Source organism: Acanthochromis polyacanthus, chromosome 19 (genome assembly GCF_021347895.1).
Source record: "Acanthochromis polyacanthus isolate Apoly-LR-REF ecotype Palm Island chromosome 19, KAUST_Apoly_ChrSc, whole genome shotgun sequence".
Lineage (NCBI taxonomy): Eukaryota > Metazoa > Chordata > Actinopteri > Pomacentridae > Acanthochromis > Acanthochromis polyacanthus.
Genome location: NC_067131.1, coordinates 10,222,244 through 10,242,079, shown reverse-complemented (window position 1 = coordinate 10,242,079; position 19,836 = coordinate 10,222,244). Strand labels below are relative to the sequence as shown.

The 19,836-nt window shown below is 39.4% G+C and overlaps 1 protein-coding gene across 1 annotated transcript in view; it reads right to left on the bottom strand.

The window, feature by feature from the left end:
• kcnh4b (potassium voltage-gated channel, subfamily H (eag-related), member 4b) overlaps positions 1-19,836 on the bottom strand; it is a 53,902-nt gene that overhangs the window by 22,147 nt on the left and 11,919 nt on the right. The window contains exons 3-8 of the mRNA XM_022191704.2: positions 17,834-17,965; positions 17,214-17,347; positions 5,810-6,050; positions 3,920-4,077; positions 3,448-3,649; positions 128-322 (exon numbers count right to left, since the gene is read on the bottom strand). Of these exons, the coding sequence (XP_022047396.2) occupies positions 128-322; positions 3,448-3,649; positions 3,920-4,077; positions 5,810-6,050; positions 17,214-17,347; positions 17,834-17,965 (1,062 nt within the window). The remainder of the gene's footprint in view (positions 1-127; positions 323-3,447; positions 3,650-3,919; positions 4,078-5,809; positions 6,051-17,213; positions 17,348-17,833; positions 17,966-19,836) is intronic.

The window sequence follows — 19,836 nt, the reverse complement described above, 5'->3', positions numbered from 1 at the left end:
GCGTCTTAAAGTTCAGCCAAAACCATTCCATCCACTTCCTGCTGAATTTTATTGCACCGGCAAGCCAAACAGAGGCCCAGTTATGCCAGGACGCCAGAGGGAGAATGTACCCTGGTGTCAGACGTACCGCCGATGAGCATGGTGCAGATGGAGAAGATCTTCTCAGCATCGGTGTTGGCACAGACATTTCCAAAGCCCACACTGGTCAGGCTGCTGAGGGTGAAGTAGAGAGCAGCGATGTAGGAGCTGCGTACCGTCGGGCCGCCCACTGTGCTGTTAACGTAGGGCGAATCCAGACGTTTGCCCAGCTCATGAAGCCACCCTTGAAAATGGAGGAAGAGCAGACGAGAACAATGCCTGAAAGTTATGGTTCTTGTTATCTTTAGGTCTGTTTGTCTTCTGTCAGTGCAGAGCTCCCTGGCAGCGGCAGGAATGTACTCTTGGATCTTGTCTAAGACGGAAAGAAGTGTATGTTTGGGTCTATGTGTTAGTTTGTGTGTGATACTGTCAGCAGCGTCAGGAGGCTGGCATGTTGGTGTGTGACTGGGTTGAATTAGATGGGCTCCTCCAGCAGAAACAAGGCCAAGTCTTAATTAGCAGGTATGACCTAACCTCCCAACAGACAAATATACACGCTTCAGAATGCACAATCATGCACACGTTTAAGAACACACACACAAACTTTGCAAAGCTGACTGGACTGGATGTTTAATTCTGCTGCACTCAAGAGTATGTCACAGTAATCTGATTGCTGTATGTGGCTGTGAAAACTCTTGTTTGCAGTCGATTCTCTCGATAATTAAAACCTCAACACGCTTACAGTCTTTGATCTGACACAGGCAGCTGCAGAAATAATAAGATGGGTTCTCAGATATTACTCGGATAATTCATGGAACAGAAAATCCTGTCAGTTTTTTGATTGTTGGTTTTTACCAGTCTCCATTTGCAAACACTGCCACAAAGAAAACATTAGCACGCCGCTCGTTACCAGTCTTTTTTTTTTTTTTTTTTTATAACAGCTTTTGATCTGGTTTCAGACAGTCCTCATTAGAGTAGCAGAGGATTCGGTGTTCGCCACCATCTCATCTCTGAGCAGAGCCAGACACCCGATAGGTGAGCTATCGCTATTTATAGCTGAGTGGGGACAAAACAAACGTCTACTCGCTATGTTGGTAAAATGTAGCGGGTGGTGTTTATTTGGATTTTTTGCAGGGAACAACTAACTTACACAACACCTAAAATCATGGAGTCAAGTCTGGATAGTAAGAACTGTAGTTAATTTCTGAAATGAGCAGTTTAATAAAATATTAGATTTTATTACCAGTGGGGAAGCAAAATGAAGACAATGAATTAATCCGGCCTGCACATTTTAGCGTCGGGCAAAGGATATAAAATCAAGTAGGAGAGGTTCAGAATATTGTTCCCAAGATGAAAATGTTTGTCATTTTAATCCAAAAATTGTGTCTTGTGGAGTATTTTGAGGTTAAACTACAATAAGAAAGCAACATATTGTTTCAATGAACACATAAGTTTTAATGGATCGCAATTATTTTAAACACAACGTTCTACTAATTTCTTTAACCCTCGTGTTGTTCTGTGGGTCAAATTGATGCGTTTTAAAGTTTGAAAATGTGGGGGAAAAAGAGATATTTTTTCACAGTGAAAACTTCCACATTTACAACATTTTTGGGAAATTTTTGAAATTTTTTTTGGTTGAAATAAAGAAATGTTAAAAAAAATTTCTTAAGAACATTCGGAAAAAAAATCTGAATAGATTTTTTTTCTGAATGTTCTTAAAGAAAATATTAGAACTTCTACTGATATATATGTAAGCACTTCAGATATTTTTAGGGTTTTTTGGAAGATTTTTATTCATTTTTTGAAAATATTTAGATTTTTTAGATTATTTTTAAATTTTTTATTTTCCGCCAAATTTACGGATTATTTTTTAAAATAAACCCTTTTCAGTGGAATTTTATAGGATTTCTTTTTGGAATTTTCTTCCTGAAAATTTTGCAAATTTTGTACAAATTTTTAGAATTTTTTTTGCTGAATTTTTCAGACAAGAGAACAATATTTTTTGGTGCCTGTAAATGAGGACAACAGGAGGGTTCATGCATTTGGGATTCTATTTTTGTTTTTATTTATTGATACGTTTTTATGTTATAGGAGATTCCATTTTATCTCTCTTTTACAATTGTTTTAAAGTAATGAGTAAATACACCAAAAAATTGTACACAGAGTTTACCCAGACAGGGTTCTCACAATACACTCCATGCAAGGCTATGTTAAGGAACAGAAAGTCACATTATTGCAGCTGATGCAGTGCTTTAGTGCAGGTTAAATTCCTGATCCACTCACAGGTTAGGCTGCATCAGGCGCTGCAGTAAAACCTACCTGTAGGTTACTTTATAGTTTGGTAATGCAAATTATGGAAAGTCAGGGCAAGGATGCACAACTATTGGATTAGTGATCACAGCTCAGCTTATTGTATGCGGTGTTTTTAGTGGATGACACTAAAAACAGTGATTGTCACTAAAAGGTGACTAGTTTGTAGGTTTAATAAATAACGGCACATAGTAAAATACATAAATTGATATTAATTTATTCTTTACAGAGAAAAGAAGTATTATTATTCTGCCTTTGTAGGATAAAACTCCAAACCTGACTCTATTTTTTCCTTTAACCTTTTGAACCTCAACACCCACTAGCAGGTTTGACAGGCATATTATCTTTAAAATTCACCAAAAGTACCCCATTTATCAGAGCCAGAAACTGTTAAAACAGAGAGAATCATTCCATGTTCAGCTTCCTGACAGTCATTGAACTTCTCATCTTTGATGTGCAATAAAATCTGGAAAAATAACCAAATCTAAGCTGAAAATCACGGTCTTTCATCAAAGTCCTTTTATTCTACATGTCTCATTTAGAAATTTGCCAAAGATAAGCTATTTGTACTAATTAGATTCTGTAAAAATGCAAAACATTCTGTACTTGTGAGGCAATTAGTGACCCTTTGGTTGAACTGAGCTGAATAGAGGGCTGTGTTGATCAAGCGCAGACAGGAGAGAAGTATGGAAACAGAAATAAAATTGAAAATCGCCAACTATCTGTAGTATGTAGAGATACTGTTTTTTCGCGGTACTGATAAGATCTGTGGGCATTTGTGGATTTTAGGATATATAAAGTTTTGTTAGATTAATAATCAAAGAAATGACATTCATTTTCCCTCTTTTTATGATTCATGGCATAATTGTTTCATCCTGCACAGACTGCATTACTGAATTCTCTTTTCTGCTGTTTTAATAGAGGTGCAGGACTTTATGTTACAGTGAAAAATTACCCCACAGCCAGTAAAAATGTCATAAGAACAAAAAATGAGCAGAAACTGCTTGGAGTTCAGAAGGTTAACAGATTCCACTTCAGTAAGGCCTCACCCAGACTCACCTATGTCCCAGGTCTCATTGGTCTCTATTTCCCTGCGTCCAATCATGTACCAGATGCAAGCCATCCAGTGTGCCAGCAGGGCAAACACAGACATTAGTAAGGTCAGCACCATGGCGCTGTACTGAGAGTAGCGGTCAAGCTTCTGAAGCAGACGAAGGAGGCGGAGGAGGCGAACGGTCTTAAGCAGGTGGACCAAGGACGTCTGGAGAGGAGAGGCAGGAATGGGGGACAGAGTGACACAGAAAAGGAGAGAAAGTCAGCCTTTCTGCCTTGTTATTTCTGGTGATACACTAAAGCTGCCCATGTGCTCAGCTGAGCATGCACAAAGCTGAATATCTCTGCCAAAAGCAACATATTTCAGGGCAAATTGGCACATTAGTAGTCTATTATGACAAGCCATCAGTTTGCCAACAGTCACAGAGGGTAATGGAAAAAAGGGAAGCCAAACATATTATTGTCCAACAGTACTCACCACTGTGATATTGAAGGCATACAGCAGGTCAAAGGGCAGAGCGGCCACCAGGTCCACAAAGAACCAAGTGGTGGCGTAGTGAATGCAAATGGAGCGCGCCTCATACACCACCTGGCCTGACTGGCTCACGTAGGTGGTGCGGAAGTTCAGGATGATGTCTGCAAATACAAAGAAATGACAAAAATGAGAAATTTCAGGCCAAGCTGGTGCTTTTTTAATTGTCATATTGATAGAGCTGGAAAAGCATACACTGGAAAAGACAACAGGTGTAAAAATATCACGAGCTCAGATTCCAAAGGTTCACTTGGGTGCAACAAAATAACAAAAACAAAAGAAATATTCATAAGAAACTGAAGCTGCGGAGAAAATATCAAACAGAGAGAATATGTCATAGTTTAAATGCATCCGTATGGATGAGTAAATGTGCCAGACAGATCATCTCACCTCTGTGTCAGAATGTGGCAGGCACATACAGTAGTCATCAGACCTTTGTGTGCTTGGGTTTGATGTTGAAAAACATCATCCGAGCTGCTAGTATTTACTGAGACAATGATTCATGGACGGACAGTTGCAGCAGCAACCAAGAGGTTCTGAATGACTTTTAGCAGCAGTTAACAGAGATGCAGTGGCCATCCTCCTAAAATGACACATTAATGGTGCACTACTTGTACAATCCACCTCTGAAAAACAGATGGGCAAGTGCTTTCAAGTTGGCACATCAATGAAAATCTTTAGAGTTTCTGTGACAGTTCAGACAGTGACAAGAACAGTATCAAACTCTATGGATGTCGTCCAAGAGAAAAACCTTTGCGAGCTCTTTGGCAGAAAACCGCAAGCAAATTTTTTTTTAAAAAGTTGCCTGATAAATATTAGAAGCAAATTCTTTGAACAGATGAGATCAGGATGAATTTGTCTGATTGCAGGTGAACCTCGACGGACTGATGACAGTGAATGATAAATGAGGTACATGAATGCAAAAGGTGTCGGGTGGATGAAGAACAGTGGATAGACCACGCTACTGACTGACAAGATGACTCCGAGTGCGCAGGAGCACGACTGAAGAGGAATATTCCAGCATAATAACGATCCAAAGCACAGTGCCAGAACCACATAAGAGTTTCTGAAGAAGAAAGAAGTGAACTGTGACCTGGACAAGTATGCTGCCTGACTTGAATCCAACAGCACACCTTTGAGGTATTTTAAAGAAAAAGAACAACACAAGCCCTCCAGTAAAGAGAAGGTGAAATAAAATACTCTCTGAAGAATAACAGAATATCTACCTTGACGTTTGGTATCCTACATGCTGCGGAGGACTGGGTTTGCCATCAAAAATAAAGGAGGACATGTGAAGTTTGCAGCAAAAAAATAAAATAATTAATTCTCAGTAATGAAATGCAACTTGGCGTGTGCCGTTCAAATTAGAAGGCATGTAATTGCTTTAAGGTGATACAGTTTTGAATCAATTGACACTAAAGTGAGATTGCACAGGGGTGGTCTCACTTCTGTTGCATTCTGTAACATTAGAGAAGCTAAGTAAGGTTTAGCCAGCTTAGTTTATCCCTTGGGTGCTTTTCTTTGCTCTCAGAGAGATCCTAACGGAGCCCAAAGATCAGGTTGTCTGAAACCAGGGGAACTTTAAGGGGAAAAAGATGCCCAGATCGTTCTAGTTTCCATGTTGTGAATGGTGGCAAATAATGGATAAATGTAGCAGGAAACTGTCATCATACCAACAAATGTTTTCAAAACACCACAATATTATCAATATATATATATATCTATATTATGTATAGAATATGTCACTTCTCCTTTGAAACCTCTCCTGCAAATTACATGAAGAGTTTTGTATCTGTCACTTCAAGTTAAGCCGCAGTTTCTTCTTTAAGGACCCACCTATAATAAAAAGCATTTCCACGGCGATGTCACTGACGATGGTGGAGCGTGCAGCTGTCACAGCGTCATCGTGCGGCGTGAAGCTGACGTTGTAGGGCACAGTGACCGCCACGTAGAAGGTAGCCAGGAGGATGAGCCAGTCCCACAGGGCTTTGGACACACTATAGTGCAGCAGGATGAAGCGGGACTTTTGAACTGCTGCCACCTTGTACTCGGGTATCGTCGGCTTGTCCATCATATTCTGCAAGAGAACAGGTGGATAAAGTGTAAAATTGAGGAATGCAAGCTGTAATATTTCTTCTGACAGGGGTTTTAGTTTGTAAAAGCAGCCTCTTGAAATTCAAGCTTAACCCTCATGTTGTCCTGCGGGTCAAAACTGACGCATTTTAAAGTGTGAAAATGTGGAAAAAAATATATTTTTACTGTGAAATTTCTGATGTCCACATGTTCAACATTTTTGGGAAATCTTTGAACATTTTTTGGTGGAAGAAAAGAAATGTTAAAAATGTTTCTTAAAAACATTCACCAAAAAAATCTATTTTTGGTGAATGTTCTTAAAGAAAATGTTCGAAGTTTTACTGAAAAATATGCAATCATTTCAGATATTTTTTAGGATATTTTTTGAAGATTTTTACTAATTTTTAAAAAATATTTACAAATCTTTTCTTGCATAGTTTGGGGGATTTTTTATTTTGTTTTTTTTAATCTTTTAAGGGAAAGTTTTCAGGAATTATTGGAATTTTCTTCCTGAAGGTTTTGCAAATTTTCAGAAATTTGGGTAATTTTTTTGTTGAATTTTTGGATTTTTTTCAGACAAGGAAACAATATTTTTTGGTGCCCGTAAATGAGAACAACAGGAGGGTTAAATTGATAAATATATATAGTTTTTTAAAAAACACAAAGCACAAAAAGTTGCACCAATGAATAACTTGACAGCCAGATGGTCACGAGGTGGGACGCTGTGAAAATAAATGATAATCAGATGGACATTTCAGTGCCAAGATTTTTTGCAGAAACAGACAAAATAAATGTCAGCACCCTCTCTTGTGCGCTGACCGCTGCTGATTCACGACGGTGGGCAACTCAAGTGAAACAGAGATGGGGAAGCTGCTGGTTATCTCCTCTTGGCAGCCTCCTATAGGCAGCGATAAGGCTTTTAAACGGCTGTACAACAACAACGCACAATGACAGATAGAACTGCAGTCAGTGAGGGGGAAATTTAGTACCAAAAAACGACGCTTTATAATTTCATACATGGTTTGCCTTCACCCCTCTAAATGCCATTAGAACTCCTGGGTGCTGCAGCCCAATGGTAGTTATGCCTATTATATGGCAACAAGAGAAACCCAACCATTGACACTCCGCTGCTATTATTTTTCAAAATTTACGCTTACTCATTGTGCTCTGTTCATTTTTATCGAGAAAATCCAATTACAAAAAGCATGAATTGCCATTGCTGATGAGGTGAGGAGTCCATTCTGCACTTAATGAGACGGTGACTCTCCGAATTGGGGCTGTGCACTTCCCACATAATAGCCTTAACCATGTTTAGGAGACGGGAGGAGAAGCTATTACCTTTGACAGTGCTGAGAGGGGAGCGATAAATGAGCAGTAATCCATCCAGAAACAATGTGGCCACTTCACAAACAGGTGAGGCCAGAAACAAGAAGCCGGATAATGAAGTCTTAACCTGAGATTTCCTTGTCTGGGGGCCTTGAAGCTGCCTTGGTGGACTCGGTGGAAAATTGACTGGCACCGTTTCGGTAATTGGGAGACAACGGACAACCTTTTCTTGTACTTCAAAAAGAGAAAAAGTATAAGAGAGATGACACACTCCACAGTTTGAACGCGAGGAGGGAAGGATGTTCAGATTGTTCCCGGTGAAACAACTCTCAAAAGTGGACTGATTATGGCTACTTGACAGTGGACAATTTTCTGGTCAAAAGTGTGCCTCAATCACAGAGTTTCAACCAGACAGTCACCACAGTGGACTCAACAGCTGTGGCCACTTTAATGACAGTTCAAGCGATGTCAGCAGAAGCTCCACTGTTGCTGTTTCTTTTCTTTTTTTTCTTTCTTTTAATTTCCCTTACATCACTAAGGCCACAAAGTCCACCCGACCTTTGACACTCGAGGCGGGGCGACCCAGCACATCCCAGTGATGAGAAAAGAAAAGCCTAGCACTGCGGGGACACATGGGAACGCATGTCATACAGCTACAGCTGGTCTTCACACATCATTAACTCAAGCTGGAGCCCAGAGCTGCTGTTCCAACTACATCTCCCAGCATGCTTTAGGCTGCTAAAAGACAGTCCTTGATGGGGAAAGAATACACATGGTGTGCCATGTGACTCCAGCAGCAACCGCTCCCTCAAATCTTCAACTATAAAGTCGAGATTTTCTTCCACGCAGCAGCAGTGTGAGGAAGTCTAGACTCATTAAATGTTTTAAATGTTTGTTGGATTTCTGCTGCACATACTACACTTTGCAACATGTTCTCTGATTAATTTTTCTTCAACATTAAATTACATTAAATCAAGAGACTAAAGATAAAAACTTCATGTGTGAGTGTGCTTGTGAGAGCAAAAATAAAAGGAGGAATAAAAAAAAAACTCACTAAATTGCAGCTCAGGCTAGCCACACAAACTGTGACTTCTGCATTTCACAGTCACACAAAGCAGCATTTGCATCACAACTTAAAAAAACGCCCGTCTACTGTGTGTGTTTTTTTTCTCTCTCTTTATGTGAAAAGCGGCTCTCCCCTGGGAAATGAAGGAGCATGAAATCAAGTCGGAGTCACTTGTCAGCGCGCCTCGGGTTGGTTACAGTAGCTGATGGGCTGACGGCATCAAAACTGGCAGAACAGACACAAACAACAACTCAGAGTGAGTGTGCTTTGGTAAGGAGCCTTCAGCGAAAGAAAATAAGACCAAAAAAAACATGTCTGACGAGGTGATGTAGTGAGCGGTAGATTATTTCAAAAGTATGCAACCTCTACAGTCTGAAAATGTGCAGCTACTGACATCAGTTAACCGATTTCCATTTGAAAGGTCTGGATTATGAATTACTGAAACTTTAAGGAGCTACTTGCCACCTCTGTTTCTCTTCATCTGTTCATGTTTCTTGGCTCCTATTTAAAGATCTATTCATGTGTCTATAGTATATTTTCCAGCAAAGGTTCAACTCTCCGCCTTTTCTTCTTCTTTGCCTGGATACAAATAGAGATCAAGCCAGAATAGATATGGCTGGATGGTGTGGAGGCAGAGGACCACGTTGTTAGCTAACAGCTGCTAAGACACAGACAGCGGAGATGGAAAATAGAATGGGAAAAATTTAATAATAGAGTATGGCAGTGGTGGAAGAAGTTTATTGATTCTTAACTTAAGAAGAAAGTGATACTACATAACACAGCCAAGTTAAAGCCCTGAAAATCAAAATACTGTAAGTTTGAGAGGAGTAAAATGTACAGTATTCAAACTGTGGCTAAGTGCAAGTTAAAACTTAGAGAAAATGGAAGTCCTCGAGTTAAGCACAAGTACTTAAAAAAAGCGTACTTATGAAAAATTCAATGGCAAGTATGGAGGTTGGAGAGGATGGATATTTGAGCTGCACTTGGAAAGCAAGAAGAAGCAGGAGGGATAATTTAAGTAGAAGGAAAACGGGGGAAGAGTGACAGTACGGGGAGAGACAGCAGGATCCAGAGGGATGAAGCCGAAAAGAGATGAGGTTAGAGTGACAGATGGAGAGGGGGAGAGAACGTTGTGAACGCAGCACAGAAAGAAAATTGTGGTTGGAGCTAAAAAACTCAGAGGGAGAGAAGGATGAGAGATAGAGCTGAGCCATTAGGGTTCCTTTAAAATTGTAAATTACAGATTTATGAATTATAATAACTCAGTTAAATTTAAAGTGATCATGAGACACACAATGAAGGAGACATACCTGGGTATAGTGGTGTTTGTTCCACCAAAGCTAATGTAAGTTTAGGAATATTTAACGCTCCTGTTGTCTTCATTGACAGGCACCAAAAAATATTGTTTCCTTGTCTGAAAAAACCCCATAAAATTCAGCAAAAAAATTCCCCGAATTTCTAAAAATTTGCAAAAGCTTCAGGAAGAAAATTACAATAATTCCTTAAAAGTTTTCCTTAAAAGTTTTATTTAAAAAAAAAAAATCCCCCAAATTTGGCAAGAAATAAATCTTGTAAATATTTTCAAAAAATGAGAAAAAATCTTCCAAAAAATACTAAAAATATCTAAAGTGGTTATGTACACTTAACAAAAATATAAACACAACACTTTTGTTTTTGCTCCCATTTTTTATGAGATGAACTCAAAGATCTAAAACTTTTTCCTCATACACAATATCACCATTTCTCTCAAATATTGTTCACAAATCGGTCTGAATCTGTGATAATGAGCACTTCTCCTTTGCTGAGATAATCCATCCCACCTCACAGGTGTGCCATATCAAGATGCTGATTAGACACCATGATTAGTGCACAGGTGTGCCTTAGACCGCCCACAATAAAAGGACACTCTGAAATGTCCAGTTTTATCACACAGCACAATGCCACAGATGTGGCAAGATTTGAGGAAGCGTGCAATTGGTATGCTGACAGCAGGAATGTCAACCAGAGCTGTTGCTCGTGTATTGAATGTTCATTTCTCTACCATAAGCCGTCTCAGAGGTGTTTCAGAGAACTTGGCAGTACATCCAACCAGCCTCACAAGCATAGAAATTTTATTTCCCACTTTTTCCACATTTGTCAGGTGTGTCTCTATTTTTTCACACCGTTGCAAGCATAAATGTAGGTCCCTCCTCTAAAATTCGTCTTTGTGTATCAAAAGTTCCATATTTCAACATTTTTCCTTGCTTATCGGATCTATGCATCTTCCTCCATGCCCCCTGGAGCACACCAGCTCACCCACAACTCTGCTTAAATACTGTAAAGCTGCTCTAAAACACACAATGGAAATTTGTAATATATATATATATATATATATATATATATATATATATATATATATATATATATATATACACATATAGATGGGAATTCAGCCATACATGTCCAGTCCATGGTGTTGACAGCTCATTTTGCTAATGAGGCGTCATTAGGCTTTTGGAAAACACCATCTGAACATGATAAGTTATAAAATAAATATATATAAATATATATATAAAATAAACTCAATTTTCACCTGAGGGGGTGTTTATTCTGTAGATGTAGTAGGTTCAGTAAAGCCTGGTGACAAAAATAGGCTGATCTGTCACCTCTGTGAGTTGTTGCGTGTGTCCTTTCACCTCAAAGCCAACACAATAAATCCATATTTGAAAGAATATAGATAAGGTAAGCATAAAAAAATAGCAGTTTTCTTCAGTTGGAAAAAAATCGAACATAAGGATGCATAAAATTTGCAAATTTCCAAACTAATTTGTCATTTCTCAAGTCACATAATCATGGAACACATGATGCACTACAATGCACTACTAGGATTAAGGAACAAATCTGAGTCAAATTAAGAAAAAAATGATTTAAAAAAATTAAAGACATATATTTTCAGTTCAGTTTTAATCATAAAGCACTACGATTCACTACATAAATCTCCTCGGGGCACAAGATATTGAACAATACATGCTTTCCTCCCACTTTTTATGTCTTATAATCTCACAGTTTACAGAAGTAACTTCACTTCATATTGATTATTGGTAACATGAGAGAAGAAACAGCCCACGTAGTGCCGTCTCATATAACACTGATGCCTGACAGAACAACAGCATCATAACTGACTGTTATTTGTGCAAACAAATCATCACATTCTGAGTTTTTGTTCCTAATTAACACTCCTCAATATGTTTGATACCACATCTGCTGAAGTGTGCAAATACATAAATATGAAATAAACAAAGCCTGAACTGAGTGCAGAGGGTAAGATGTGGGGGGAAGCCGCTAGATGCAAACACATTTTATCTCCAGCGAGTCGCATATTATTCTCGCTTTGAATGTCATCTCCATGCAGAGTGCATTGTATCTGTTTAACACTGCTGACATGTCTGCAGGATAACAGCTTCCCAGAGTCGCTGATAGAATCACAAGCTGCGGCGCAATGAGCTGTCACAGGCAGAGGAAAACAAAACAATACCCTAAAGTAGCACCTTTGATTTTTGTTTGGCATCAAAAGCACACTGGTCGACTACATTTTTAACAGGATACATCACCTCATGCTCGCTCTGAAACTGTGCCGCTCCTGGAAATCATTGTTTATGGTCATATTTTATGCTATTTTCATTCCTTGAGGTTACAAATAAATTAGGCAAAGGTGCTCTCTTTAGTTTTTTGTGCACTGAATCCTTTCAAAGTGATTCAAAAGTTGAAAGACTAAAAAGCAGCGTCTTGACTGTGTTGTGGATTTTGATCTCTCCGTGTTCGCCAGTCTGCTTATTTTCATACCTACCTATTTTCACTTCCCTGCACTGTGATTTCTATGTCAAATCGTGAGTTATTGATTCTCTCTCTGCAACTGTTTCATCCCTCGTGAAGACGCTCTTGGCATGATGCAGCTTGGAAAGGAGAATTCTAATCTCAGCGGGAATTTATTAAACACTTTGGGGTGGATATTCTGGTGGTAGAGGTGGAACAGAGGGATAATGGAGGTTGTGGACCGGTGTAAAGCTGCATGTGTGTGGATGTGTGAGGAGGAGAGGCAGCGAGCAGGCTGTGAAAACATGAACCACCATCGCTGGATTTCATATTCCTACATGCCGTGTGAGAGGGGAAGGGGGACGGTGTAAAAATGCAGCCTCATGCTGAGAGCGCTGGCATCAGATCTGAATGATAAATACCGTGCATCTCATTCAGGGTGTGTTGATGTTTGGCCATATGCTTCCTCTCCGCAGAGGGCGAGCCGTTACTTACTGTCTGTCCTGATGTATGTGTGAATGTTTTTGCGAAAGGCCATGTGTGTGCACTGCTACAACAGATGTGTGTGTTTGGTCTGAGCATGCACGGTGCCATGAACGCTGCCATCTGTAAGCAGGTGGGATTGTGAAGCAGGGCGGCAGGAGGCTCGGCAGACAGAGGGGAGGTGTAGCTCGCTCATTCCCATGAAGGCACCTGCAGGTCGAGTCTGAAAGCAGCAGCACAGCTTTTGATTCCGGAGGAGTTAACGGGATGCAGGTCAGCCGCATCCAGAAGAGTGTTTTTTGCTTCGTCTTCAATGTTGGTGTTTCTTTTTTAATACAAACTGAATGCAAACAGGGCTGCACAATGCCTTGGAGGTTAGAACTTTCACCTTGCAGCTAGAAGATCCCTGGTTCACGTCTTGGCCTTCCCAGGATCTTTCTGCATGGAGTTTGCATGTTCTCCCTGCGTATGCATGGGTTTTCTCCAGGTACTGCGGCTTCGTCCAACAGTCCAAAAATATGCTGAAGTTAATTGATAACTCTAAATTGCCCGTAGGTGTGAATGTCAGTGTGATTGTTTGTCTGTATATGTAGCCCTGTGACAGACTGGCGACCTGTCCAGGGTGTCCCCTGCCTTCCCCCGAGTCAGCTGGGATAGGCTGCAGCACCCCGCAACCCTAATCAACCAATGAGAATTAAGTGGTGTATAGATAATTGATGGATGAACGCAAAATGTTTATTCCTCAGTTAAACATCAACATGTTCTTTTCAAACTATTTGATTTGTCCATTTAACCCTGGTGTTATCCTGCGGGTCAAATTGACCCGTTTTAAAGTTTGAAAATGTGGAAAAAATGGTTTATATTTCACAGTGAAACTTCTGATGTCCATGTTTTCAACAATTTTTTTTAAATCTTTGAGCATTTTTTGGTGGAAAAAAGAAATGTTAAAAATATTTCTTAAGAGCATTCACAAAAAAAAAAAAAAAAAATCCAGCGAAATTTGCTTAAAGAATTTTTTTTGAAAATATACAAGAATTTTCTTGCCAAATTTGGGGGATTTTTTTTTTAAATAAAACTTTAAAGGGAAACTTTTAAGGAATTATTGGGATTTTCTTCTTAAAGGTTTTTGCAAATTTTCAGAAATTTGGGGGATTTTTTGCTGAATTTGTGGATTTTTTCAGACAGGGAAACAATATTGGTGCCCATAAATGAGGACAACAGGAGAGTTAATACTCTAAAAACTGCAGTTACAATGACAATAAAACTCTCAAAAGCACGAAATCCTCACATTTGAGAGTAAGCCAGCATTTAGCCTTGGTGGATTCAATTATTTAAACAACGGATCATGAAAATTGTTAGTAACTCAGTCCAGAACTTGAATAAATAACAAAGCATGCACTTACATCTACAGTATTTAGTGCATTTCATGTCTTTCTGGCACATGTGATTTATTTCCAGGTTCTCAAAATAATGTTGTCCAAACTTTCACTTCAATTTTAGTTACAAATTGATAGAAGTGTTTAACAATTCACATTTGAGCTTAAAAATTAAAGATCTTCTCAGGTGAAAATCTGTTTTTTGTTGTGTAGTATTTCTTAGGAATTTAGAGGTGTAACATAAGACAAGTCGCTTAGGATTGTCATTCCTCAAAGCCCCACCACAACCAGATAGTCTCCCACTTTGACAAGCTAATAAGAATTTTATCTACTCACTAAGTAGAAACTGAATAACTAACAGTCGCCTAGCTAAAAATGAGCACAATCCTGCCTCCTCACTGCCTGCTGCTTCCAAGGTGAGCCATTCAGAATGAGCAGCTTCCTCACAGTCCACCAGGTTTATTTACTTTCCTCGGAGCCATTTCCAAGCTGCTGCTCTGCACCACGAAAATACAGATTTTACGACCGCAACATCATCCAACAAACACAAGAATTACAAACATCTGTGCTGTGAATGAAGCGATGTCTCCATATAAAATGATCGCTCAGACAGAAAGTTGAGAGTGACAGAAACTCACATGCAGTTTACCGTTTTACTGTGTACTGTCAATCAAACACGCAGAGAGAGTTTTCTTCCTGATGGGGGCGGGTCATTAGCAGCTCCGCTACATATAAAGCTAGCAACATGGAAACAGCCCTTTTCAAACCAGGGGTTATACAGTCGTGGTAAAATGAACCACCTTTGCTGTATTTTGAGCTGAAACATTGAAAGACACATTCTGGGAACATGTGAATCTTCCATTAATGTCCCCAAAACAGGCACAACATGGGTCCTTTAAAGCATGTTTAACTGATAAGAGTAAAGCTCCCAACAGGAAATTTTCATGTCAGATTCTTATTATGCTTTTGCAATCTGTGGATCAGTACTGACAGGGCTCAGAATTCTGTGTCATACTATTAAAATAGTAGAGGCACTTTGATAAATAGTGCTACTGAGCTGTCAAAATTTTACTGAGCTGCTCTCTCAAACGAACAAGTGCTTTATTTCAGGCACTTAATAGGCAAATAGAAGCTCTAAAAAGACACACCAGACTCTTCTTTTTTCAGGGGAGCTTTTCATTTTAAATGCTGGGAGCCTAAATCAGTCACACACACACACATGTCCCACAGGTTGTCAACTTTTTAAATAATTAAGCTTTTACCTCTGAAAAAGTTCTGTATTGCTTTTAGCCCTCGGGGAACGAAGCGCCACATTATGAAGGACAGGTTTGAGTACAGACTCAGCTGGTAGCTGAGCCTCTGCAGGGAAGGAGCAGGATTATCCCAAAATGGAGCTCCACTACAAAAACTGCTCCCATTTGTGTGTGAGGGCAGAAGAGAAACTTGTTTTAAAGAATGCTTAGAGTGACGCACGTCTTTGTTTTGTAGAAATAAGATAAGTGACAGTAGAAAAATAAAAACGTAGCTAGGGATAATTTCACCGCCTAAAATAGTGTGTTAAAGGTGCAAACGAAGGCAACTACATGCAAAAATGATGTACGTGTCTGAGAACAGTTGGTCACACTGCAAAATCTTACCAAGTTTATTTGTCTTATCCTTAGTCGAAATGTCTCATCCCACTTGATTTAAGATAAATTCACTTAACAAGTGACATTTCAACAAGATGGAGGGACTTGTTTTAAGACAACGCATCTTAAATGTCTTGTTACGTCAAACAATCTTGAAATTATCTTGTTTTAACCCTCATGTCGTCCTGTGGGTTAAATTGACCCGCTTTGTAGTTTAAAAATGTGGGAAAAAATATATTTTCACAGTGAAAACTTCCACATTTTCAAAATTTTTTGGGGAAATTTTTGAACATTTTTTAACGGAAAAAAAAAAGAAATGTTAAAAAAATGTTTCTTTAAAAACATTAAAAAAAAAATCAACCAAAATCCAGCAAATTTCACTGGATTTTGGTTGATTTTTTTCTGAATGTTCTTAAAGAAATTATTAAAGTTTTACTGATATATACATGTAATCACTTTAGATATTTTTAGGATTTTTTTTGGAAGATTTTTATTCACTTTTGAAAATATTTACAATTTCCATTTTTGAAAATTTTATTTCTTGCCAAATTTGGGGATTTTTTTTTAAATAAAACTTTCCAGGAATTTTCTTCTTGAAGATTTTGCAAAAATTTTTTTTTATAAATTTGGGGATTTTTTTGCTGAATTTTCAGATTTTCTTCAGACAAGGAAACAATATTTTTTGATGCCGTAACTGAGGACAACAGGAAGGTTAAACAACTTAAGCTTGACAATCCTGGTAAAATATAGCTTAAAATAAGTTTTTCTAGCTAATTTTAAGATCTCAAAATTCTAAATATCATATCTTATGTCAAGAAATCTTACCAAGCCACTTTCTGGGGCTTTTTTCTAGTTTGGGGATAATTTCACCACAACAAATAGTGTAAATTAAAGTCAAAGGTGCAAATGAAGACATGCAAAAATGATGCACGTATCTGAGAACAGTTGGTCATCTACATGTAGCCATCTCATCCTCCTCTATAGATCATGCAGTGGGTTGTATGTTGGACACAGCAGTCTTATTGAACCTCAGGTAATTTGTGGGAACATGCTGCTGACATAATGGCCCTTTACTCGGACCTCCTACTGGCGAGGTGTTGACATGTCCAGACAGTCTCAAAAAATGATGATGATGATACATCCAGCTTCTGCTCCAGCCCTGACAACCATCTTCTGCTTCCAAGCAACCACCACTGTCACAATGACCTTGCTTTTTGTCCGTTTAAATTCAACCAACACCCGCTTCCGTGCTACAGAAGCAAGATTAGAATCATTTGAAAGGCTTAAAACAGCAAAGTTCTGCTTCTTTTGCAGAGATAAACCACACTCTGGGAATCTGGGTCAGGATTTCCTTCATATTGTCTTTCTAAAAAAGAATCTTTTAGATAGCACCATTAATAATTTACACTGAGGAATGAGTCAGAGTCTGTTTATTTTCCTCGAGGTTATAATTGGGAACACATCACAGCCGATCAGAGCGGTAAAGGTGTACTCACTCCACCCAGGTTGACCTCTCGTTTGCCTCCTCTGGAGAACTGGCTGGTCAGCTGGTACAACATGGTTCGTCCATGTTTTCTGGCCTCACTGAAGTGGGAGCTGCTCTTCCTCCTTCGCCTCTTGTCTTCTGAAACTAACACAGGAGATCATATCAGTCGATTATATCACAAGGTTTGGTTGGAAAGAAATTTGGTGGGTGATGGAGATAGAGAACACCTGAGGAGAATATTCAGATGTTTCCTGCTATAGCTACACATGTAAGACACAACAACACAACCACTGACACATGCCCAACTTCCATTTGATTCCATTATAAACACCATGACAGCCCATTTCCCCTGACTTAGTGCTTAGCATTCGTGGCAGACTGTTGAGGTTCCACCTGAAGACGCTCCGCTGCCCAAATCAAACTCCCCATTGGAAAACATTGTCTGAGTTCAGCCAAATGAATGCCTGCCCAAACAAAACTGGCGGGTAGGATGTGACAGTGATGAACATGAGCGAACTGAGAAAATGAAAGCTGGGGGCCAGACGATGACCTGCTCGTACATCATGTTCAGAGTAAGCAAATAACGTGAGTTCTTCTCTTTTTTTTAACGTAACAGGGCTTGTGGCTTACCCTCCTTCTTGCTGTTGTGGTGGCCCTTTCCGTAGGTGTCGGTGATGTCCTTGAAGGAGAAGAGGAAGAGAACCATTTCGCCCTTCTCGTTCTTTATGGGCACGATGTCTAGCAGACACCAGAAGGCCACGCCTGCCAATGAAACCAGAAATGTTCATTTAGTGCAGGTTTTCAAAGAAAATCCAGAGTGACTGTACAAGGAGGGCTGTTTAGAAACTTCTGAGTGAGGAAGCACATTTTTAAAGAATGGGGCACATTTGAAAAGAACTTATAAATAAAACATCACTGGTTGTTTGTTTAATAACTGCAATGCATGAATGCCAAACAAGCTGCTGTGAATATTCTAATTTAAAACTACGACAATAAATAGTTTCAGTTTTTACCTCAAAATAGCCTCCATCTATGGATGGATTATGGAACAATGAGTCATGTGAAAGTTCTCCATCACTTCTATAGGAGACAGACATCCAGGCTGATGCAGATGATGCATCATGGTTATGTTGTTAATGTTGTTTTCATCTTTTTGTGGTGAGTTTCTGGTTGTTTTTGGTGTCCATCTCTGATATGTTTGCATGACTTTGAACATTTTTTATTCATTTGTGCTTGTTTTACGTCTCATTGTGGATCACCACTGGTAGTTTTTGCATCTTAGTGGCCTTTTTTTGTCCCTGTATGTTTGTATTGTGTCCTTTTGTGGTCACTGTCTGTGTCTTAATGGATGTTTTTTGTGTCTGAGGTCCTTTTTATGCCGTCTTATAGTAGGTTTTGCATCTCTTTGTTTTATGTCTCTATGGTCATCTTCTATGCCTTTAGAGGGATTGTTTGTGTCTCTGTAATGTTTGATTGACCTTCCAATAGGAGATGCTATGAAGTCAAAACTGTCCCTCAGGGGCAAATCAGATGCCAGTGGAGACTTGTACCACCCCTGGCCGTCCCTCCGGCCCCACCTCTGCGGACGCATCTCCTTAATGATGCCAGTTTTTTCATGTCACGCCCTGTGATTTCACACGTCGTGTCAGCTCTCTCTGTGTCTGAACCGCGGCTGCTTGTCATAGCCTTTCTAAAAATACACCTCAAATTAGATGTGGATCATGTTCTGGAGGATTGTGCACAAAGTGAAAGAGCAAGTCAGGGGGTTGGGTATAACAAGTCAGAGAGGGAAGGCGCACCATAGATCCAAGACCTTACCATAACCCAGTATGCTCATTAGCAACTCTGGAGAAACGGCGCTCCGCCACCAAACAGATGTTTCGTGTCTCCAATAGTCTCCCTAGTGTGCTTCTGTGTCTGTGTGTGTGTGTGTCGAGGAGAGAGCATAAGAAAACAAGGTAGATGCTGGTGTTTTAGCACAACATGAAACAGGCAATTTGTATGTTTGTGCTTGTAAGCAGCAGCACACACTCCAGAGGACTGTGTGTGTACTGGATCCCATCATAATACACCAGTCACCAACAGATGCCATTTAGACTCTAGCTTAAAATTTTCACTTTCTTGTTCCTCTTCTGTGGCTCTTTTACGGCAGTTTTATGTTATTTTGTTGGTATATTAAAAATGATTCAGGTTTTCCCCTTATTAGTGCCAGACTGTTGCTTACTGTACTGTGCAAAAAAAAAAAACAAGATTAGAAGCAAATGCATTTAGCTACTGTGCAGATTTGTCAATCCATCTGCATAATTAGTCACACACGCTGCAGCTGCAGGTTTCTGTTGAATAAACATAATCCTGTGTGCCAATCAGAGAGGCTTATACTGCGTTGTACGTTCTCCTCTCCTGCATGACATCATATTTTCAGCATAAGACTTTGACAGAAGGATTAGCCGGAAGTTTGAGGGAAGGAGTTAAATTTAAGACACTACGCTTTCTCCTGCGTTAATATAATATGATTAGCTTACAAGTTGAAGGCTTGTTATTGACGGTATAATGAACACGGAGGAGCAAAAAGAGCAATAACTGTTGGAAGTTATAATTCCACCAGCTCTCATGTAAAAATAAATGTGCCCTTC